The sequence below is a fragment of the Mobula birostris genome, chromosome 22 (assembly GCF_030028105.1).
Source record: "Mobula birostris isolate sMobBir1 chromosome 22, sMobBir1.hap1, whole genome shotgun sequence".
Taxonomy (NCBI): domain Eukaryota; kingdom Metazoa; phylum Chordata; class Chondrichthyes; order Myliobatiformes; family Myliobatidae; genus Mobula; species Mobula birostris.
The window spans coordinates 53116423-53141025 of record NC_092391.1 but is presented as its reverse complement, the minus strand read 5'-3'; the positions used below and the strand labels follow the sequence as shown (position 1 = coordinate 53141025).

General features: G+C 45.3%; 1 protein-coding gene across 11 annotated transcripts in view; it reads left to right on the top strand.

The window, feature by feature from the left end:
- The window catches only part of rimbp2b (RIMS binding protein 2b), a 190325-nt gene that overhangs the window by 161562 nt on the left and 4160 nt on the right, over nt 1–24603 (top strand). For 10 of the 11 annotated variants that reach the window (XM_072240777.1, XM_072240779.1, XM_072240773.1 and 7 more), the window contains 3 exons: nt 2108–2179; nt 3531–3665; nt 21517–22766. In XM_072240777.1, coding sequence (XP_072096878.1) covers nt 2108–2179; nt 3531–3665; nt 21517–21714 — 405 coding nt within the window. In that variant the 3' untranslated portion in view covers nt 21715–22766. Of the gene's footprint in view, nt 1–2107; nt 2180–3530; nt 3666–21516; nt 22767–24603 lie in introns of those variants that run through there. The other variant, XM_072240778.1, reaches the window with a different exon arrangement.

The window sequence follows — 24603 nt, the reverse complement described above, 5'->3', positions numbered from 1 at the left end:
TATCTTCTCAATAACTTTTTAGTCGCCTTCTGTTGGTATTTATAAGCTTCCAAATCCTCCAACTTCCCACTAATCTTTGCTCTATTCTATGCCCTCTCTTTGGCTTTTATGTTGGTTTTGGCTTCTCTTGTCAGCCACAGTTGTGTCATCTTGCCTTTAGAATGCTTCTTCCTCTTTGGGATGTATATAACCTGTGCCTTCCAAATTACTTCAGGAATTTCCAGCCATTGCTGCTCTGCCACATCCTTACTACTGTTTGGGGGTCTGTATACAACTCTCAACAGCATCTTTTTACCCTTAGCTCTATCCACAAAGATTCAGCACCTTCCGACTCTATGTCACCTCTTTATAATGATTTGATTTCATATTTTACCAACAGAGCAATGGCACCCCCTCTCCCTTCCTGTCTATCCTTTTGACACAATGTGTATCCTTGGACATTAAGCTCCCACCTATAATCTTCTTTCAGCCGTGATTCAGTGATGCCTACAACATCATACCTACCAATCTGCAACATGCTGAAAGTTCATCTTCCTTATTCCGTGTACTGCGTGCATTGAAGTACAACACCTTCAGTCCTGTATTCATCATTTTCAAGTTTGTTTGCCTTTTACATTCCAACTCATCCTGTTGACTGCAATTTTGCCCTATCAACAGCCTCTCCTCACTATACATTGCCTGTTAGTAAACCAGCTACCTCATCTTCAGCACTGTTATCTGCTTTTCCTACGACACCTCTTGAAATATACGCAGCTCAGGACACTAGTCACACCACGCTCAACCTTTTCATTCCTGACTTTGTCTGAGGTCATACCAACATCTGTCTCCACAACCTCTCCACTAACTGTTCTGGCACTCTGGTTCCCATCCCCCTGCAACTCCAGTTTAAACCCCACCGTGCAGCATTAACAAACCTTCCCGTGAGGATATTTGTCTCCCTCCAGTTCAGGTGCAAACCATCCCTTCTGTACAGGTCCCACCTTCCCTGGAAGAGAGCCCAATGATTCAAAACACTTATTCCCCACCGTCCCGTCCCCCTCCACACACACACACACCATCTCCTTAGTCACATATTAAACTGTATAATCTTCCTAGTTCTGGCCTCACTAGCAAATAGCACGGGTGGCAATTCTGAGATCATGACCTGGAGGTCCTGCCCTTTAACTTAGCACCTGACTCCCTGAACTCCCGATGCAGAACCTCATCACTCGTCCCACCCATGTCATTGGTACCTACGTGGACCACGACTTCTAGCTGTTCACTTAAGAATGCTGAGGACTCAGTCTGAGATGTCCTGGACCCAGGCACCCGAGAGGCAACATACAATCTGGGAATTTCGTTCTTACGTGCAGAACCTCCTGTCCATTCCCTTAACGAACGAACCCCAACGTGTCTTACCACATCATGGCTCTTCTACCCCACTTCCCTTCCAAGTCATAGGGTCAGGCTCAGTGCCAGAGTGACTTTCCTCAGATAAGTCATCCCCCCAATAGTATGCAACCTGTTGTTGAGTGGGGTTGCCCCAGGGGTACTCTGCACTGACTCCTTAACCCCTTCCCCTTTCCTGTCACCCAGTTTCCTGTGTCCTGCACCTTGGGTGTAACTACCGCGCTATACGCCCTATCTATCACTCCCTCAGCCTCCCGAATGATCCAGAGTTCATCCAGTTCCAGCTCCAGCTCCAGCTCCTTAACATGGATTGTTAGAAGCTGCAGCAGGATGCACTCCTCGCAGGTGTTGTCGTCAGCGGACATGTGTGACGTGTCCGTTGACAGACACGTGTGGCGTGCCCTCTGCGCCCCTCCACCCTCACGGCCGTCGCCCCTGCACCCTGCTTTGGCCAGCGTGCCGTTACAGGCCCTCCCTGCCAATCACGCTCATACATGCTGTTCCCTGTCATCTTTTATTTAACAGCTGCACAGACCAACCACTCTGCCCTGAGCAGCAAACGTTTACATGGCAGTTCAAAGAAAACCCCAGCCACGTGACAACAAAAGCTACGTGCATGGGAGCATTTCAGTTACTGCGCAGCCGCGCAGCTTAGGGGGAATGGTGCTCGCATATCTCTCTCCACGAGCGAGGCCAAGAACTTATTTCTGTCTTGCAGGCGGAGTTAACGTTCTGCGCAGGAGACATCATCAGCGTCTGGGGAGAACTGGACGAAGATGGCTTCTATTACGTACGTTGGTCTTATCTGTGTATCTCGGTAGCTTCAAGGCATCAGTGTGAACATGTCAGGGTTCATAGTGGAGATTTGGAGTTGGTTTATAATTGTCACACTTACCGAGGTCCAGTGAAAAGCTTCATAGAATCTATACCCCTCATAGTTTTGTACACCTCTATCAAATCTCCCCTCAATTTTCCATGTTCTGAGGAATAAAGTCCTAACCTATTCAATCTTTCCCTATAACTCAGGTCCTCAAGTCCCAGCAACATCCTTGTAAATTTTCTCTACACTCTTTCAATCTTATTTGCATCTTTCCTATAGGTGGGTGACTAGAACTGCACACAGTACTCCAAATTAGGCCTTACCGATGTCTTATGCAACTTCAACATGGCATCCCATCTCCTGTACTCAATACTTTGACTTATGAAGGCCCATGTGCCAAAAGCTTTCTTTACAACCCCATCTCCCTGTGCAGCCACTTTCAATGAATTATGAGCCTGTACTCCCAGATCCCTTTGTTCTACCACACTCCTCAGTGCCCTACCGTTCACTGTGTAAGACCTACCTACCCTGGTTGACCATATAAGTTACAATAATAAATAAATAAATGGTGCTAAACCGTAAGATCTAGGAGCAGAATTTGGCTATTCAGCCCATCAGGTCTGCTCCAGCATTATTATTCCTCTCAACCCCTTTCCCCTGCCTTCTTCCCGTAACTTCTCTCACCTTGACTAATCAAGAGCCTATTAACCTCTGCTCTAAATACACCCGATGACTCGGCCTCCACAGCCGTTGTCATCCAGTCTGTGCCAAACCATTTACCCTGCCTGCTCCCATCGCCCAGCACCGGGACCACAGCCCTCCTTACCCCTACCATCCACGTACCTACCCAAACTTCTCTCAAACGTTGAAATTGGGCTTGCACGCACCACTTGTTCCACAATCTCACCACTCTCTGAGTAAAGTAGTCCCCCCTCATATTCTCCTTAAACTTTTCACCTTTTGCCTTTAACCTGTAGTTGTAGCCTCACCCAGCCTCAGTGAGCAAAGCGTGCTTGCATTTACCCTATCTGTATACTCCTCCTACCGTGTATTTGGGGCAATATTTATGTTCTTGAGATTCTGTGGTCGTGTTCTATTCATAGAGGGTGTTTGACACTTCACAGCGCGAGAAGTCCCTTGTCTCGGAGGGGGGCATATGGAGTGTGGAAAGCTGGCAGAAAGGATGTGGGAGGGCTGGAGGACGGGCAGTGAAGGCAGACAGGACACTGATTGCAGAGCTCTCTCTGGGCTAGCACAGGCTGGCTGGGCGAATGGCCTCGTGCTCTAATGCTGTGTAATTTTTTTTGTGACTGACCGGTAGGGGGAGATTAACGGGCAGAAGGGCCTAGTCCCCTCCAACTTCCTGGAAGAGGTCCCTGATGATGTCGAGGTTTACCTCTCCGACGCCCCATCCAGGCAGCCACCGGAGGCACCCACGCAGGGCAAAGGAAAGAGGGCAAGTAGTTTCCTTTTTCTTCGGGCTGGCTGGCAGGGAGCTGTCACCCTCTTCTCCGTTCACCCCTCCGCTTCCGGATCATGTTTCCCCTTGTCTTCCCCGCGTTGTGTGTTCTTCTCATCGTCCATCCGTCCCTGCGATGTACCCGCTCCGATTGCTTCTCCGGGTGGGATCCCCTATGACTGGCAGCTCATGAATCCGGCCCCCCTGTGTTGGTGCCGTCCCTCAGTCCTGGCGCCTGCCAAGGGTCTGTGGGGAGACGTTCCCCTCCTGCTGGTGCCTTAGGCTGTGTGCAGGCCAGTGGAGGGAGACCCAATTTTGTGAGTTGGTGGGGGGGGTGGGGGAGGGAGAAACGCGGGTTATTTATACTCCTTCCCCTCAGTCTCCACTCCATAACTACACACACGCAAAGTGCTGGAGGAACTCAGTGAGTCAAGCGGCCTTTATAATAATAATAATAATAATCACCAGTTAACCAATGGAAGAACATGACCCTCCATGGAAGATATCCCCACGTCCGGAGCAGACTAGATGTTGACAAGGAAGCATCGAATGCTTGGCTCAGAGTTGGAAACCTCTTCCCAGATACAGAGTGGTTCCTTGTGGCAATACAGGACCAGGTGGTTAACATAAAAAATGATCAAAAATACATAATAAAAGAACAACAAACTCAAAACAATAAATGCATTAAATGCCCAGAGAAACCAGAAACAATCCAACACATTGCAGGATCCTGTAGCAGTTTAACTCAACCTGATTACTTACACAGGCACAATCAAGTGGCAAACATCATCCACCAGAATCTTGCTTTAAAATACAAACTCATAAAAGACTCCGTACCTTACTATAAACACAAGCCTGATCCAGTTTAGAGCCAGAGTCCTACAAATTATATTACAACCAATCCGTTATTACATGTAGCCCCCCTGGCCACCCTCAGGGTCACCCGGCTCGCTGTCGTCTAGGGAAACAACCTTCGGCCCCACCAAACTGGGTAATTAGTTTGTGTGGATGCTGTGTGATGTACCCCACCCCACCCAAATAACAGACAATACACCAGATACGATTAAATGATTTACAGTTTATAGATATTATTGGACCTATATAATTAATAGAGAATAAATATAAAAGGAAAATAGAAGGTGCCACACTTAGCAAAGTTCAATCTCTTTGTGCACAAAACGGTTGGAGCTCAAGAACCTTCTTCTTCACCTTGCGACCCCTCAGACCACCTCGACCGGCTGCCGGGGACCAACAACGGTGGTCGACCAGACGCGCCACACGAGTCCGTCTCTGTCTCCTCGCCGAACGCCCTCCTCGGGGTCCAACCGCGTTAGCGGACATCACAGCACCTGGTCCATCCTCTGTCTCGCTCTCCCGCCTTCTGCCCCAAAACCCCGCGTATACAGGATCTTCAAATACACCAAAACCATAACAACTATCCCAATTGGTTCATAACATCCTCTTATCAGTAACGGGATTCAACAAGCTGCTAGCAGGAAGGACCTTCTCAGTGTTTAACATAACAAAGAAGCATTCCCAAGTATAACATGACAAAGAAGCCATTTTAAATTTAACATACAAAAAAAAAAGAAAGACCCAGTACATACAGATTGGACAATTTATAGTAATCATCTGGATATAATATTACAGGATAAACAAGCAAGAACAACTTCCTTAGAGATTTAGCCATTCCAAACACACACAACTTACAGAAATCTGTAAGTGAAAGGGAACAGAAATATGCTGGTGGAAATTGATAGACTTGGGAACGTGAGCGGGGTCTAAATTGTCCCAAAAGTAATATCTACACTGGGTATCATCGCAAAATCACTGAACAATAGCATTAACCAATGTCTACACAACAATATCTATGTAAATCTTCAGAAAGCCACAATACTGAACATCGCTAGAATAGTCTGAAAGTTCCTAGCAACTGAGAAATGAGTGTGCTTGGTTTTACCAGCTTGAGCTTAGAGAGGAAAAAAATAATACTAACTTTATTTATCGAACTACAAATGATGTAGTTCAAAGTGCTTTACAATGGCAAACATTAAGATAAAAGCCAAAAAGATATTGGTTAAATAAATAGGTTTTGAGCTGATGTTTAAAAGTGTCAACTGAGTCTGCATCCCATGTAGTGTTAGGTAGTGAGTTCCGGAGTTTGGGTGTGTAATTCAAAAAAGCCAACCTGCCAATTATCGACAGAGGGGAATAAATAGTTAATGTTTCAGAAAGAGAGATCTTTGGGGCCCAGGACATCTTCCCCTAACACCCCAGCCCACCCTCTGCTTTCTGCAGGGATCGATCCCTCTGTGATTCCCTCACCCACTCGTCCCTCCTTACTAATCTCCTCCCCTACACATAACTCTGCAAGCAGAACAAGTGCTACACCTGCCCACTCGCCTCCATTCAGGGCCCCAGACAGTCCTTCCAGGTCAGGCAACACCTCACCTGTGAATCTGTCAGGGTCGTCTGTTGTGTCTGGTGCAGCCTCCTCAACACCAGTGAGACCCAACGCAGATTGGAGTAATCACTTCATTGAGCACATTCACTCTGTTTGCAACAAGCAGGATTTCCCTTTGGCCAACCATTTTAATTCCAATCCCTATTCCCGTTCCGACATGAGAGTCCATTGGCCTCTTCTACTGCAACGATGATTCTCCCATCAGGTTGGAAGAGCAACACCTCACATTCTGTCTGGGTAGCCTCCAACATGATAGCATGAATATCGATTTCTCTAACTTCTGGTAACCACTTCCCACTTTTTTTTCCATTCCCAACTCTGCTTCCATTTTCCTGTTCTCACCTGCCCATCACCTGGTTCCCATTTTCCTTCCCTCTCTCCCATGGTCCACCCTCCTCTCCTGTAAAATTCCTTCTTCTTCAGCCCTTTACCTCTTCCACCTATCGACTCCCAGGTTCTTACTTCATCCAAGCTCCCTCACCCACTCACCTATCACCTGCCAGCTTGTCCTCCTTCCTGTCACCTCACCTTGTTTTTCTGGAATCTTCCCCTTCCTTTCCAGTCCCGGTGAAAGGTCTTAGCTCGAAACATCTATTCCACAGATGCTACCTGAGTTCCTCCGGCACTTTGTGTGTGTTCCTCCGGATTTCCAATGGAATATTATGTGCGTTTATGTTCTTCATTCTATAGCCTTGCATTTCCCGAGTGTGTGTTCCCGCCCAGAGCTACCAGCCTGAACCTCCCCGTGAGCCCTCGCACAAACAGTCCTTCTGTTCCACATGACGCACCTCAGTGATTTAACCTGTTCCTCCCCCCCATCTCTGAATCATTGCACAAAGCCAGTGAGGGAGGAGGGAGCCTGGTGGGAGGGTGACACAGCCTGCAGGGTTAACAATGTCCTCAATAAGTGTGCGCGTGGCCTGTCTGTGTTCAGGGAGTGGTTCGGTGTGTTCACTATCCCCAGCCGTATTGCTGGCTGACAGGACACTATGTACAAAAACTGCACTTTACCCACTCTGATGCTACCGAACGCTGGTTGTTTAGATGTCAAAGTAGGAAAGAAACTTCATTTCAAATCGTGTTTTAGCCTTGTGTAAAATTCTCGTTGAATTGCACAGAAGTTCAGTTCCAGTCTATCTAAGGTAGTCTCGATCCTCTCAGTTTGGTAATAACACCATTCAACCCAACTGCAGTCTGCTTCTTTGGCTGTGTAACATTACATCCTTCGCACGTGTGTGATGTCCCTCAAAAGTTGGGAATGTTTCCAGGGATTTTGGGATTCACTTTAGTCCGGTGCTTCATTGTATGTTGTGATACAGAGCACTGATAACGCCGAATGATTCTCGCTGTCAGATATCACACTCAGGAGTGCGTTGTGTTGTCCATCTCTCATGTACATCAGTCTTGCTGGAAATCGCACAAATGAAGATCAGCTGGTCTGTGAAAGCAGCTTCACACACAACCCTTCACTACAGTCTCGGAAAACAAACAAAACATCCCAACAGTCTCGGAAAACAATCGGGCCTTCTTCACAGTCTCACAGAGCACTCAAACTTTCCCCGCCTTTTCAAAGACCACAGTCTCAGAAAACAATCAAAGCTTCCCCAGAGCCTCAGAGAACAATCAAACCATCTCCCCAGGCTCAGATAACAAGTGAACGTTCCCCACAGTCTCAGAGAACAATCAAGCAATTACCACAGTCTGTCAGAGGAATCAATCCTTCCCCACAGTTTCAGAGAACGATCAAACATTCCCCATAGTCTCAGAGAACAATCAAACCTTCCCCACAGATTCAGAGAATAATCAATCATTCCCTGCAGAATGAGAGAACAATCGATCATTCCCACGGTCTCAGAAAACAATCCATCTTCCCCCACAGTCTCAGAGAGCAACTGAAGCTCTCCAAAATGTCTGAGAAAAATGAAACCCGCCCCACAGTCTTAGAGAATAATCCATCATTCCCCACGGTCTCAGAGAACAATCAAACCATCCCCACCATGTTAGTGAACAATCAAACATTGTCACAGTGTCAGAGAGCATTCGAACTTTCCTCACAGTGTCAGACAACAGTTGAACAAGAGAACAATTAAAATTTCCTCACTGTTTTCAGGTAACAATCAATCCTGCCCCAAGTCCCAGACAACAATCAAAATGTCCCTGCAGTCTTTAAGAACAATCAACTATTCGTTACAGTCTCAGGAAATAATAAAACCTTCCCCACAATCTCAGTAAGCAATAGAAACTTCCCCACAGTCTCAGAAAACAATCAAATCTTCACTACAGTCTCAGAAAACAATCAAATCTTCACTACAGTCTCAGAGAACAATGAAATCTTCACTACAGTCTCAGAGAACAATCGAACCTTCCCCACAGTTACAGGGAATATTAAATCATTTTCAAAGATTCAGAGAACAATTGTACCATCCCAACAGTCATAGAGCACAATCAAACATTCTCCACAGTCTCAAAGAACAATCAAAACTTCCTGACAGTTGCAGTGAACAATCAGATCATCCCCAGACTCAGAGAACAATTAAACCCTCCCCACAGTCTAAGAGAACAATCAAAACTTCCCCACAGTTTCAGTGAACAATCAAACATTGTCACAGTGTCAGACAACAGTCAAACCTTCTCCATGGACTAAGAGAACAATCAAAATTTCCTCATCGTTTTCAGAGAGCAATCAGTCCTTCCCCACAGCCTCAGAGAACAATCAAACGTGTCCCACAGTGATAGAGAACAGTCAAACATTTTTACAGCTTCAGAGAACATTCAAACTTTCCCCACAGACTGAGGGAACAATCAAACCCCCTCAGTCTCGGAGAACAATTAAACCCTCTCCATAGTCTCAGAGAACAATCAGTCCTTCCCAACAGCCTCAGAGAACAGTTGAACCTTCGCCACAGTCTCAGAGAACAATCAAACATCCCCACAGTGTCTCAGAACAGTCATACCACAGTCTCAGGGAATAATTAAACTTTCCCCACAGTGACAAAAAACTATTGAAACTTCTCCAGAGCCTTAAAGAATAATCAAACATTCTCCGCTGTCTTAGAGAACAATGGAACTTTCCCCACAATCTCAATGAACAATCAAACCTTCCCTACAGTCTCAGAAAACAATCAAATCCTCCCCACAGTCTCACAGAAGAACTGAATCCTCCCACAGTCTCAGAGAACAATTGATCTTTCTCCACAGTCTCAGAGAACAATCAAACCCTCCCAACAGGCTCGGAGAACAATTGAACCATCTCCACGTTCTCCGAGAACATAAACTCAGGAAAAAAAATCAATCCTTCCCCACGGTCTCAGAGACCAGACAAACTTTCGGACAGTCTCAGAGAAAAATCCAATCTTCCCTGACAGGGAACAACCGAATATTCTCTACAGTCTCAGTGAACAATCAAACAATCTCCACAGACTCCGAGAACAACTGAAACATCCCCACAGTTCAGAGAGCAGTCATACATCCCACACAGTCTCAGGAAACAAGTAAAACTTCCCCATAGTCTCAGAGAACAATAAAACACTTTCACAGTGTCAGAGAACATTCATACATTACCCAAGTCCTAGAGGACAGTCTAACCTTCTCCACAGTCTCAGAGAACCAACAAACCCTCCCCACAGTCTCAGTGAACAATCAAAACTTCCCTACAATCTCTGAAAATAATCAATACATACCTCACAGTTCAGAACACAATCAAAACTTCCACACAGGCTCCGAGATTAACCAACCTTCCCGAAGGTTTAAGAGAACAATCGAACATTCCCCACAGTTTCAGAAAACAGTCAAGCCTTCCCCATAGTCACAGAAAGCAAACAAATCTTTGCCACCGTCTCAGAAAACAATCAAACATTCGCTATGGCCTCAGAGAAAAATAAAACTTTGTCCATAGTGTCAAAGAACATTTCATCCTTACCCAGTCTCAGAGAACAGTCCACCCTTACCCACAATCTCAGAAACAATCCACCCTTACCCACGGTCTCAGAGAACAATCAAAACTTCCTCACATTCTCAGAGAACAATCAAACCTACACCACAGTCTCAGAGAACAATCAAACTTTTCCCACGATCTCAGAGAACAATCAAACCATTCCACAGTCTCAGAGAATAATTGAACTTTCTGCACAGTCACAGAGAAAAGTCAAACTTTCCCCACAGACTCAGTGAACAATCAAACCTTCCACACAGTCTCAGAGAGCAATCAAAGGCCAGATCTAAGTCTGGCCACTCAGTCATAGAACAAAGAACAGTATAGGTCTTTTGGCCTACAATACTGCGCTGACCTTTTCTTTGAAAATTCTTTGCCAACACCCAGTGGTCAACAGCAGGGTGACAGGGGTCATCTGTCCCAAGGATCTCTAGTCCTGCTTCATCAGGTTCACAGCCACTCTGGCTCACAGTGACTGGACCGTCAGCTGATTGGATATAATTGCCTCATCTCGAATTGGGGTCAGACTCTAGTGAGTACAAGTGTGTTTCCCGTCCTCTGCCTTCACAGTTTAGTCACTGCCTGCTGGGGCCTTGCCTCTGACTCCAACGATCCTCCCCAGCAGAACCAGAAACACTGGAAAAATTCAGCCAGTTCGCAGAAAACCCTGTCGATATTTCAGCTCAGACCATGGAACAGTACAGCACAGGAACAGGCCATTCGGCCCTCAGTGTTGTGCTGTGCCAGCTAAAAAGTAAATAAAAAACGAATCCCTCCTACCTGCACCATGCCCATATCCCTCCATTCTCCTGATCCATGCACCTATCTAAATGTCTCTTAACAGCCTCTAATGTATTTGCCTCTACCACACCAGGCAGCACATTCCAGGCATCCACCACTCTCTGAGTAAAAGATTTTCCTCTCACATGCCCCTTGAACCGACCCCCTCTCATCCTCAATACATGCCCTGTGGTTTTAGACAATATAACCCTAGGAAACAGATACTCTCTGTCTACTCTATCTATGCCTGTCATAATCTTATAAACCTCTATCAGGTCTCCCCTCAGCATCCGCTGCCCCAGAGAAAACAACCCAAGTTTATCCAGCCTCTCATGACAGCACATGCCCCCTAAACCAGGTGGCATTGTGGTAAACCTCTTCTGCACCCTCTCCAAAAAGCCTCAACATCCTTCCTCTAGTGGGGCAAGCAGAACGGCATGCAATACTCCACATGTGGCCTAACCAGAGTTCTATAAAGTTATATAACCATATAACAATTACAGCACGGAAACAGGCCATCTCGGCCCTTCTAGTCCGTGCCGAACTCTTATTCTCACCTAGTCCCACCGACCTGCACTCAGCCCATAACCCTCCATTCCTTTCCTGTCCATATACCTATCCAATTTTACTTTAAATGACAACATCGAACCTGCCTCAACCACTTCTGCTGGAAGCACATTCCACACAGCCACCACTCTCTGAGTAAAGAAGTTCCCCCTCATGTTACCCCTAAACTTTTGCCCCCTAACTCTCAACTCATGTCCTCTTGTTTGAATCTCCCCCACTCTCAATGGAAAAAGCCTATCCACATCAACTCTATCTGTCCCCCTCATAATTTTAAATACCTCTATCAAGTCCCCCCTCAACCTTCTATAATCCAAAGAATAAAGACCTAACTTGTTCAACCTTTCTCTGTAACTCAGGTGATGAAACCCAGGTAACATTCTAGTAAATCTCCTCTGTACTCTCTCTATTTTATTAACATCTTTCCTATAATTCGGTGACCAGAACTGTACATAATACTCCAAATTTGGCCTTACCAATGCTTTGTACAATTTTAACATTACACCTCAACTCCTATACTCAATGCTCTGATTTATAAAGGCCAGCATACCAAAAGCTTTCTTCACCACCCTATCCACATGAGATTCCATCTTCACGGAACTATACACCATTATTCCTAGATCCCTCTGTTCTACTGCATTCTTCAATGCCCTACCATTTACCATGTATGTCCTATTTTGATTAGTCCTACCAAAATGTAGCACCTCACATTTATCAGCATTAAACTCCATCTTCCATCTTTCAGCCCACTCTTCTAACTGGCCTAAATCTCTCTGCAAGCTTTGAAAACCTGCTTCATTATCCACAACTCCACCTATCTTAGTATCATCTGCATACTTACTAATGGAATTTACCACCCCATCATCCAGATCATTAATATGTATGACAAACAACACTGGACCCAGTACAGATCCCTGAGGCACAACACTAGTCACCGGCCTCCAATCTGACAAACAGTTATCCACCACTACTCTCTGGCGTCTCCCATCCAGCCACTGCTGAATCCATTTTACTATTTCAATATTAATTCCTAAGGATTGAACCTTCCTAACTAACCTTATGTGTGGAACCTTGTCAAAGGCCTTACTGAAGACCATATAGACAACATCCACCGCTTTTCCCTCATCAACTTTCCTAGTATCGTCTTCAAAAAATTCAATAAGATTTGTCAAACATGACCTTCCATGCACAAATCCATGTTGACTGTTCCTAATCAGACCCTGTCTATCCAGATAATTATATATACCATCTCGAAGAATACTTTCCATCAATTTACCCACGACTGACGTCAAACTCACAGGCCGATAATTGCTAGGTTTACTCTTAGAACCCTTTTTAAACAATGGAACCACATGAGCAATACGCCAATCCTCCGGCACCATCCCCGTTTCTAATGACATTTGAAATATTTCTGTCAGAGCCCCTGCTATTTCCACACTAACTTCCCTCGAGGTCCTAGGGAATATCCTGTCAGGACCCGGAGACTTATCCACTTTTATATTCCTTAAAAGCGCCAGTACTTCCTCTTCTTTAATTATCATAGTTTCCATAACTTCCCTACCTGTTTCCCTTACCTTACACAATTCAATATCCTTCTCCTTAGTGAATACCTAAGAAAAGAAATTGTTCAAAATCTCCCCCATCTCTTTTGGTTCCACACATAGCCGTCCACTCTGATTCTCTAAGGGACCAATTTTATCCCTCACTATCCTTTTGCTATTAATATAACTGTAGAAACCCTTTGGATTTAGTTTCACCTTACTTCCCAAAGCAACCTCGTATCTTCTTTTAGCTTTTCTAATTTCTTTCTTAAGATTCTTTTTACATTCTTTATATTCCTCAAGCACCTTATTTACTCCATGCTGCCTATATTTATTGTAGCAACATAACCTCCTGACTTTTGAATTCAGTGCCTCGACTAATAAAAGCAAACATTCCATAAGCCTTCGTAACCACCTCATTGACCTGTGTAGCCTCTTTCAAAGAGCTGTGAACTTGGACCCCAAGATCTCTCTGCTCAGCAACACTGTTAAGGATCTTGCCCTTAACAATGTACTTGCTCCTTGCAACACCTCGCATTTATCTGGGTTAAATTCCATCTGCCATTTCTGTGCCCATATCTGCAACTGATCTATATCACACTGTATTCTTTGCCAGTCTTCTACGCTATCCACAACCTCACCAATCTTGGTATCATCCACAGATTTACTAACCCACCCATCTACATTTTCATCCAGGTCATGTATATACATCACAAACAGCAGAGGTCCCAGCACAGATCCCTGTGGAACACCACTAATTACAGACATCCAGCTCGAATAAGTCCCTTCAACCACTACCCTCTGTCTTCTATCTGCAAACCAGTTCTGACTCCAAACAGAACCCCATGCACCTTAATCTTCTGGATTAGCCTCGCATGAGGAATGTTGTCTCAGGACTCCTTCCTGCCCTTGGATCTCAATCTTTTCCTCCATTACGTTACTTGTTAAAGCTTTCTGCTTCCACCAAGCTCCCGAACGGCTCTCCCGACATGAGGCTGTGTGTGCTTTTGTGTTGAAAAAAGCTCTGATATATCTGTCCGCTGTTGTTTTTGTTGGTTCTTTTCCTTCCTATTTGCTTCAGTCCAAAAGCTCCCGTTTGACAGGTGTAACACACAACAGGTGCTGGAGGAAGTCAGTAGATCAGGCAGCATCTATAGGGGGGAATAAACAGTCGATGTTTCAGCCCAAAACCCTTCATCTTCACTGGAATGGAAGGGCGGGGGGTCAGAAGCCAGAATAAGAAGGTGGGGTGGATGAAGTAAGAAGCTGGGAAGTGATTGGTGGAAAAAGCAAAGGGCTGAAGAAGAAGGAATCTGATAGGAGAGGAGTGTAGACCATGGGAGAATGGGAAGGAGGAGGGGAACCAGAGGGAGGTGATGGGCAGGTGAGGAGAAGAGAAGGGGTAAGAGGGAAACCAGAATGGGGAATGGAAAAAAAGGAGAAGAGGGAGGGGGAGAAACTACCAGAGTTGGAGAAATCAATATTCATGCTATCAGGCTGCAGCTACCCAAATGGAATATGAGGTGTTGCTCTTCCAACCTGAGTGTGGCCTCATTCTGGCTGTAGAGGAGGCCACAGACAGACATATCCAAATGGGAATGGGAAGTCAAATTGAAATGGGTGGCCACCGGGAGATCCTGCCTTCTCAAAGTTCAGAGTAAATTTATTATCAAAATACATGCATACGTATCACCATACCACAACCCTGAGATACATTTTCTTGTGGGCATTCACTGTACGTGCAAGAAACACGATAGGATTAATGAAAGACTGCGCCCAACAGCACGGACAGACGAACAGTCGGTGTGCAAGATTTGCAGCAGACATAGCAAAGGCACCCGTTGAAGCATCCTCCCACTCTATGTTGGGCCTCACCAATGCAGAGGATAAGTGGCACCTCCCCCCTTCAGTTGCCTACAGGTGCACCCTCCACTGTGGGGATTAAACGTGCTTCTGCATTCTGTCAGGGCAAGGGGTAGGTAGAATCTGGTAGAGGACAGTGGTCCATGGAAGAAGAGAAGGAGGAGAAGAACCAGAGGCTGGTGATGGGCAGGTGACCTCCCATGGGCTCCAGTGGAGGAGAACTTAGATTTGAAGTGGCAGATGGAATACAGTGTCGGGAAGTGTATGGTCATGCACTTTGGCAGAAGGAGTAAAAATGTAGACTGTTTTCTGGATGGAGAGAAAATTCGAAAATCTGAGTTGCAAAGGGACTTGGGAGCCCTCGTGCAGGATTTCCTAAAGGTTAATCTGCAGGTTGAGTTGGTGGTGAGGAAGGCAAATGCAATGTTAGCATTCATTTTGAGCGAACTAGAACATAAAAGCAAGGATGTGATGTTGAGGCTTTGTAAAGCACTTAAATACACAGAGTATTGAGAACATTTTTGGGCCCCTTATCTAAGAAGGAATGTGCTAGCATTGGAGAGGGTCCAGAGGAGGTTCACAAAGAATGATTCCGGGCTGCAAAGGTTTGTCATATGAGGAGCATTTGATGGCTCTGGGCCTGTACTCACTGGAATGCTGAAAACTGAGGGGGGTTCGCAATGAAACCTATCGAATGGTGAAAGGCCTCAATAGAGTGGATGTGGAGAGGATGTTTCCTATGGTGGGGGTGTCTAAGACCAGAGGACACAGCCTCAGAATAGAGCAGTGTTCATTTAGAACAGAGATGAGGAGGAATTTCGTTAGCTAGATGGTGGTGAGTCTGTGGAATTCATTGCCAAAGATGGCTGTGGAGGCTAGATCATTGGGTGTATTTAAGGCAGAGGTTGACAGGTTCTTGATTAGTCAGGGTGTGAAGGGATATGGGGAGAAGGCTAAAAAATTGGGGCTGAGAGGGAAAATGGACCAGTCATGATGAAATGATGGTGCAGATGCAATGGGCCAAATGGCCTAATTCTGCTCCTATATTATAGTCTAAATTCCTTCCACCTGCTACGAGTGCTGCCTGCCGCAATCATTGTTTATACCTGCTCAGAGTTCAGTTCCTGTGCTTAGAGCTTGAGTTAACTGGCATAATCATCCAACCCTGGCTATGATTTTAAAGGTGTGAAGGTGTAAACGGAATTCGAGGCAGACCTCCGTGCTGTGGAGCAGCCAGGGAGAAGGACGTAGATGCAGAAACTACCATCAGGGTCTCTAAACCTGCTGAGCATTCATCCAGATACTGTCAATCTTCATTTCTGTCCATCATCATATCCCCTGAGCAGCTTTCAGAGATTTACAGAACACTACAGTCTGCAGCCCACCACCGACTTGTACTAAACTGAGTAAACAAATGGCTAATTGACCACACACTTCCACACACCTTGAACAACATAATAATAGTAACTTCATTTATAAAGAACTTTCCTTACAGGCGACGCAGCTCAAAGTGATTCACGATCGGAAAAGGTGCAAACATGAAAATAAAAGACAAAATTGTTAGTTCAAAGCAAAGTTAAATAAATAGCAAAACACACAAAATGAAGGAGGACTCAGCAGGTCAGGCAGCATCTACAGAAATGAATAAACAGTACTCGATTCAGGCCAAGACCCTTCTTCAGGACTGGAACGGAAGGGGGAAGGTGGGGGGAGGTGAAGGAGGCTGGCTGAAGGGTGATCGGTGAAGTCAAGTGTGTGGGAAAGGTAAAGGGCTGGAGTGGAAGGAATCTGATAGGAGAGGAGAGTGGACCTGAGGAGAAAGGGAAGGAGGGGACCCAAAGGGGGGTGAGAAGAGGTAAGAGACCAAAGTTGGGATTAGAAGAAGAGGGAGAGGAGACAGACAAAATTACTGGAGGGAGAACTCAATATTCAGGCCATCAAGTTGGAGTCTACCCAAACGTGATATAAGGTATTGCTCCTCCACCCCGAGGGTGGCCTCCTGGTGGTCCAATCAATAAATAGGCTTTGAACTGGCATTTAAAAGTAACTCAACCACTGAGCACAAGAACTGAATACCGAACATCGAGAAGATATCAGCAATGGTTGCACATGTCCTCTGGGGAAGGCAGCACTCACTTGGCAAGGAAATAAGATCCTGGGATACAGCAGCAGAATTCAGCCATTTGGCCCACTGCGTTTGCTCCGCCATTTCATCATGGGTGACCCAGTCTAATATGGGGAGGGAGACATAACTTTAAGGTGATTGGAGGAATGTATAGGGGCTGATGTCAGTGATAGGTTTTTTACACAGAGAGCGGCAGTTGTATGGCATACCCTGCTGGAGGTGATGGTAGAGACAGATACATTAGGGAAATTTAAGAGATAGGCACATGAGTGATAGAAAAATGGAGGGTTATCTAGGAGGTTGATCTTGGAGTAGGTTAAAAGGTCAGCACAACGTTATGGGTTGAAATGTCTGTATTGCTGTGTAAAAGTAACTTTTCCCTTTAAAAACCATATCACCATGTCAGTATCGTAAAATTATTGGGGAAAATCCCCAAGGGACAGGATTTAAGTAAACACAAAAGATTCTGCAGATGGTGGAAATCCAGAACACACACACACACACACACACACACACACATGATGCCGGAGGAACTCAGCAGGTCAGGCAGCGTCTATGGAGACATTTTGGGTTAAGATCCCTACTTGCAGTCATGATAAGGATTTATGTGCGATTAGACAGATGTGTTGGTCCGTAATTGTCCATGTGGCTTTGTGTGGGGAAATCCTGCCTCACTCGTTGAATTTTTGAGGTGGTAACTGAGAAGGCTGTTGAAGGCATATTGACTCTTGTAAGGCCTGTGACAAGATTCCACATGATAGACCCCTCCGGAAGGGGAAATTATGAGGGTTATAGAAAAGGTAAATGCAAGCAGGCTATCAAGATCGATCCCTGTGGGATTCCACTAGTCACAGGCCTCCAGTTAGAGAGGCAATCCTCTACTGCCACTCTCTGGTTTCTCCCACAGAGCCAATGTCTAATCCAATTTACTAACTCATTGTGATGCCGAGCGACTGAACCTTCTTGACCAGCCTCTCATATGGCACCTTGTCAAATGCCTTACTGAACTCCATGTAGACAACATCCACTGCCTTGCCTTTATCAACTTTCCTGGTAACTTCCTCAAAAAACTCTTAAGATTGGTTAGACATGACCTACCACTCACAAAGCCATGCTGACTATTCCTGATCAGTCCATGTCTATCCAAATACTCATATATCTGGTCCCTTAGAATACCTTCCAATAACTTTCCCACAACTGATGTCAGACTAACCGGCCAATAATTTCCTGCTTTCTGTTTAGAACCTTTTTTAAACAGCAGAACAATATTGACTATCCTCCTATCTGATACCTCTCCTGTGGCTAAGGATTTAAATATCTCTGGTGTGGCCCAGGCAATTTCTGCACTTGCCTCCCAAAAGGTCTGAGGGAGCACCTTGTTATGCCCTGGGGATTTATCCACCCTGATTTGCCTCAGGGTAGCAAACAATTCCTCTGTGATTTGTATGACGGGTCTGTGAAGTTGATGTCGTTTTGCCTCAAATTTGTGAATGACACCAAGTTTTGGGGTGAGGTGGTCATTGGGGAAGACTATCAGAGCCTGGAGCAGCAAGAACGGGCTGAAAAATGGCAGATGCAATTCAATGCAGGTAGTGTGAGGTATTGCACTTTGGAAGGACAAACCAATGTAGGGCTTACACGGAGTGGTAGGGTACTGAGGAGTGTGGTAGAACAGAGGGATATGGGAATACATATCCATAATTGCTTAGAAAATGGCATCACAGGTAGACAGGATTGTAAAAGAGAGCATTTGGCACGTTGGCTTTCATAAATCGAAGTACTGAGTGCAGGAGTTAAGATGTTATGTAGAAGTTGTATAAGACCATACGACATAGGAGCAGAATTAGGCCACTTGGCCCATCAAGTCTGCTCTGCCATTCCATCTTGGCTGATTTATTATCTCTCTCAAACTCATTCTCCTGCCTTCTACCCATAACCTTTGATGGTCTTACTAATCAAGAACCAATCAACCTCAATAAACAAACCCAATGACTTGGCCTCTACAGCCATCTATGGCAATGAATTCGACTCCTCCTCATCTCTGTTCTAAATGGATATCCCTCTATTCTGAGGCTGTACCCTCTGCTCCTAGACTCCCACACTATAGGGAACATCCTCTCCCCTCTCCACATCCACTCTATCTAGGCCTTTCAATATTTGATAGATTTCAATGAGATCCCCTCCCCATTCCTCTAAACTCCAGCAAGTACAGGCCCAAAAGCTCCTAAAACTTTTATTCCTGGGACCATTCTTGTGAACTTCCTTTGGAGCCTCCCCTACAGACCATGAGAATGCAAGAACAGCTTCTCAGGGTCAATCACGACTTACTGTGCTAATAGTATCATGACTTCAAGGCATTGGTGAGGCTACATCTGCAATATTATCACAAACATGAGAAGATCTGCAGATGCTGGAAATCCAAAGCAACGCGCACAAAATGCTGGAGGAACTCAGCAGGCCAGGGAGCATCTACGGAAAAGAGTACAGTTGATGTTTCGGGCTGAGACCTTCCAGCCGAAGGGTTTTGGCCTGAGACGTCAACTGTATTCTTTTCCATAGATGCTGCCTGGCCTGCTGAGTTCCTGCAGCATTTTGTGTGTGTTATTTGCAATATTATGTTCAGTTTTGGTCACAGCGCTATAGGAAAGACATAAGCTAGGAAGAGCACATTAGAGATATGGAAGAACTTGAGGGACTTTATTATGGAGGAGAGGTTGATGTAAGGCTTTGGTAAGGTCTAATTTGGAGCACTGTGTGTAGCTCTGAACACCTACCTACAGAAAAGCTATCAATAATTATTTCATTATTGTATGGTTCTATAGCAGGGGTTCAAACTTTTTTATGCCATGAACTCTTACCATTAATCAGGGGGTCCACGGACCCCAGGTTGGGAACAGAAGGTCCTGGGTGAGTGCCGCAGTAATTGTGACGCTCCGATGTTCCACAACTCGTTCAATTCTGGCGCCCTCTATAAGGAGTTTGTACGTTCTCCCCGTGAACCGCGTGGGTTTCCTCCCGTCAGTCCAAAGACATATCAGTTAATAGGTTAATTGGTCATTGTTAATTGTCCTGTGATTTGGCTGGGGTTAAATCAGTGGATTGCTGGGTGGTGTGACTCATTGGGATGGAAGGGACTGTTCAACACTGTACCTCTAAATAAAGTAAGATTAAAATAGTGCAGGGAAAATTTACGAGGATGTTGCTGGAAATTGAGGTCCTGAATTATAAGGAAGGACTGAGTAGGTTCGGACTATATTCCTTGGAACGTAGAAGATTGATGGGAGATGTGACAGAGGTATACAAAATTATGAGGGGTATAGATAGGGTAAATGCAGGCAGGCTTTTTCCACTGAGGTTGGGTGGGACTAGAACTGCAGGTCATGGGTTAAGGGTGAAAGGTGAACTGTTTAAGGGGAGCATGAGAAGAAACTTCTTCACTCAGAGGGTGCTGGGAGTGTGGAATGAGCTGCCAGCACAAGTGTTGGGTGTGAGCTCGACTGCAACATTGGAAAGAAGTTTGGATCGGTACGTGGATGGGAAGGGTATGGTCCCGGTGCAGGTAGATGGGAGCGGGCAGAATAGTTAGGCATGAACTAGATGGGCCGAAGGGCCTATTTTTGAGCTACGGTGCTCTATGACTCTATGCGGAGGAGTGCAGGCTGCAGCAGACAGGAATACTGATGCTGTCAGAGTGGTCTCCTGTTGAATCACTGTCAAAACTTCACTCTGGGCACCATTTGAATAATAAAAAAGGTCCTTGCTCTGAACGCTCACTTCATTTTTTAATCTATCCAAAGCAGAACTGACGAGGCCAGCAGACCAAATAAAAATGTTACACGTGGAAAGAAAGGCCTCATTTTAGCTGCTGTGGGGAGCTGGACCAGACCAGACGCTAGTGTTCACAAACGCAGACACGCCTGATAGTCATCCTGAGCAGCGATGTTTACTGGGGTTTCTTGCTTTTTCCCATTTCAGTCTGGTCATTGCAAACTTTTCTGTGTTTTTTTTTCCCCCCTTTGCTCATCACCGGGAACAGAAGAAGAGTGTTCATTTCACATCCTAATAACTGCATTGTAAGCTTCACGTAAGTGAACAGCTGAAGATACCTATAGAGGGGACCTGCTGGCATCTGAGGCAGCCGCCACTTTAGGGCCTTCTCGCCCGACCCTGAAAGAAAAACACGCTTTCCCCTAAAGAGACCACGAGCAAAATGATCCCCCAAAATCCACGTTAGCTCTTTCCTATCTGTTTTATTTGCCTGAGATTGGAAGTAACTCTTTCATTGCCCAAAACAGTATTTATTTGGTGCTGAAAAGACTTTGGGGAACACTTTTTCTTTCAGAACTTCATGCCTGTTTTCCCCGCAAGGTTGAACCGAGTAGATTTGTTCAGTTTGAGTTGTCGGCTGCATTAGATTAACCCGGCCTATGGTATCTTCAGGTGTCCTGACCCTCGAGTGCTATAGATGGCCTTTGTGCGTTTTAGAATTTGATGTGCTTCTTCTGCTTATCGTTTACCTTAGTGCAATCCCTTCCCTACCCTTAAAAGTCGAACTAATTGAATCGTATGATGCACACTAGGTCCCCGGTGAAAGCACGCAAAGGAGGTCTGCGTCTCCAACTGTCCACCCCCACCACCATCACCAACACCACTCTGGATCTGCCGTTATAGATGGGCCTGGCAGCCCACTGTGGGCCAGAGGCATGCCTTCAAAAAAGAAAAGGGGACTATTATCAAAAGGAAAGAAACTGCTGAGGAAGCTGGGTGGCGTGAAGTGATTCTTGTGTGTTCTGAATAGTCGCGCACTTCCACGTCTTTCCGCTCACTTGGTGTAAACCACCACCCGTACTGTCTTGCCTTAGAGACGCACAGAAATTCCTTCCTCTTTACACACCACTCAGTATCGGAGAAGGTACACGTTGTATGTGGTATCTGTGTTCATTATAGCTCGTTCCACCGAAAAGCCATTAGTCGGAACCTGTGAAACCTTGTGTCTCGTCCCTGAATCCATGTCCGCTATTATCCCACCATCCCGTCACCCAGAATGTGCCTGTGCTTATTCATATTCCACTATAAACTGTCATCGTCTTAGTGGCATCAGACAGCATTCAGCTGAAGAGCAGGCCCTGCCCTCTTCGTTACAATTCATTCCACACCAGATTCATGAAATGCATGCTTTTCCATCTAAATGTATATTTTCTATCTGTTTTTTTTTGTGTCAGAAACTGGTTAAAATGGGTGTATGTTCTTTACAAATAATAGCATGCAGACTGTGCAAAAAAACACAAGCAGCAGGTAAAAGAAATATGCTAAATAAAATGTACCTTTAATGTGTCCTCGGCTACATCCAGAAATTCTTACCCGCACCTTGTCCCCCCCGCCACTGCGCTTTTCCAAATGCGGCGGGTGGCCTGTTTTAAGTACTACGCCGTCTCTTGCAAAGCGAGGCAGGGTGATGTGTTTTCACAACTGTGGTGGCAGTGCACTCCCGGAAGCCCACATCGAAAGGAGTGTTCAACTCAACATTAACCTGCCACTGAGAGAGATTTCCTACATAATCTTACAACAATAACATTTAACCGTTTCTCTTTTTGTACTTTTGATCATTTGTAAATTCTTTTTACTGTTTCTATACATTATTTACAGATTACCTTTTCTTTTTGTAATATGCCCTTCCAAAGAAATGATGCAGAACCCGACTAGATTGTGTTTCTTAACAATCAGTGTATAAAATATTGTAAATTACTGATGTATTCACTTGCTGAAGAACAGATCAGCCTTTAATATATTTGTGATTACAGATGTGGGTGCGTGCATGTGTAAATTTGTTCGTGTGTATAAAGTTTTTATAAATAAATTAATTGATTTTTTTGTAGAACACCTACCTCTCTTTTGTGTATGTTACACCTTGCTCATGTAATGGTAGTGGGATTTCATAACAGTTGAAATGGAACGTGCGTCTTCTCAGCAAGACCATCCTTTTTTCTGTGCATATCAGTGCTGGGAATTACACCACAAGGCCATTCAACCTGTTACGCTGGTGCTAGCTCCCCGCCGCCAGCTACCTAACGATCTCAATTCCAATACAAGGACGTCTTCTCTGCTTAAGCTTATACTGACCCCTGTTATGCTCTTAATCCGGACCTTGTCCCTCGCCACTGCGCCTTTCCCAAATGCAGCTGGTGGGTTGTTCAAGTATTTTTATGTTTGATATTGAGGGAGGGTGCAGCGTGCAGGCTTTTCACGGAACTTTATCGACCACTCCGCTTGTCCCATGCAGGAGTGGCTAACTGACTGGCATAGGATCAGCCCCTGAACTACCACAACAAGTGTAACACCATTCCTGCGAAGCAGGGGACGCTCGATCAGCTGGGTGATGCGATTTCACACCGTGGTTTTAATACCCTGGAACAGAATTAGGATCAAGTTTAATATCATTGGCATGAGGGGATACGGAGAGAAGGCAGGAGACTGGGGCTGAGAGGGAAAATGGATCAGCCATGATGAAATGGTAGAGCAGACTCGACGGGCCAAAGGGCCTTATTCTGCTCCTATACCTTATGGTCTTAAGGTCATATATGTCGTGAAATTTGTTTTTTTGCAGCAACAGTACATCGCAATACATAACAATAGAAAACTACATATAAATTGCAATAAGAAATATATATAAACATAAATTAAAAAGTAGTGCAAAAAGAAAAAAAATAGTGAGGTAGTGTTCATGGATTCTTTGTTCATTCAGAAATCTTATGGCAGAGGGGACAATGTTGTTCCTAAAACACTGAGTCTGTGTCTTCAGGCTCCTGTACTTCCTTCCTGATGGTAGCAATGAGAAGAGGCCATGTCTTGGGTGAAGGGGGTCCTTAATGATGGATGGGATCTTTTTGAGGCATCGCCTTTTGAAGATGTCCTCAACGCTGGGGAGGCTGGTGCCCACGATGGAGCTGACTGAGTTTACAACTGTCTGCAGCGTTCTCCGATCCTGTGCAGTGGCCCCTCCACACCAGACAGTGATGCAGCCAGTTCGAATACTCCCCACAGTACATCTGTAGAAATTTGTGATTTAGAATGAATGCCCCATCTCTGAATAATTCATGTAGTGAATAATTGGGAATCTATGAACCATTCCAAGACAATACTAGATTTGTTGAGAGCGTGTGTTATAGCATCAAGTAGGAGGAGCTGTCTGAACCAGAGGTTTGAGATGATCACAGTGAATGAACAGCAGAGATGACTGCTGAATGCCTGGTGTGTAGCCGAGGACTACAGGTTGTTAAAGGACAGCCAGAATGCACTAAATTCATTGGGAAGGTGTATTCTCATGGTACCAAGCTTGGATTGTTTAGATTACAGGATAGACAATGGATTTAGGGAGATGGGAGCAGCAAAAGATGTATCCAAACTCTCTCAGAATACACTCCAACTGCACCAAGTGCCAGAAAGTGGCCAGTTATGTCATGGAGGATCCCACCCCCCCCCGCCCCCACTCAAGGACTGTTTGTCCCACTCCCAAACAGACTCAAAGCCACCAGACCCAAGCAGTAAGGCTGATCAACACCTCCACCCACTAACACACCCCGACCACCACTACTTTATTATTTTCTGTCAGAATCACCTTATGTGGAGACATTAGCATCACTTTATGGACATACAATCAATCTATGTAT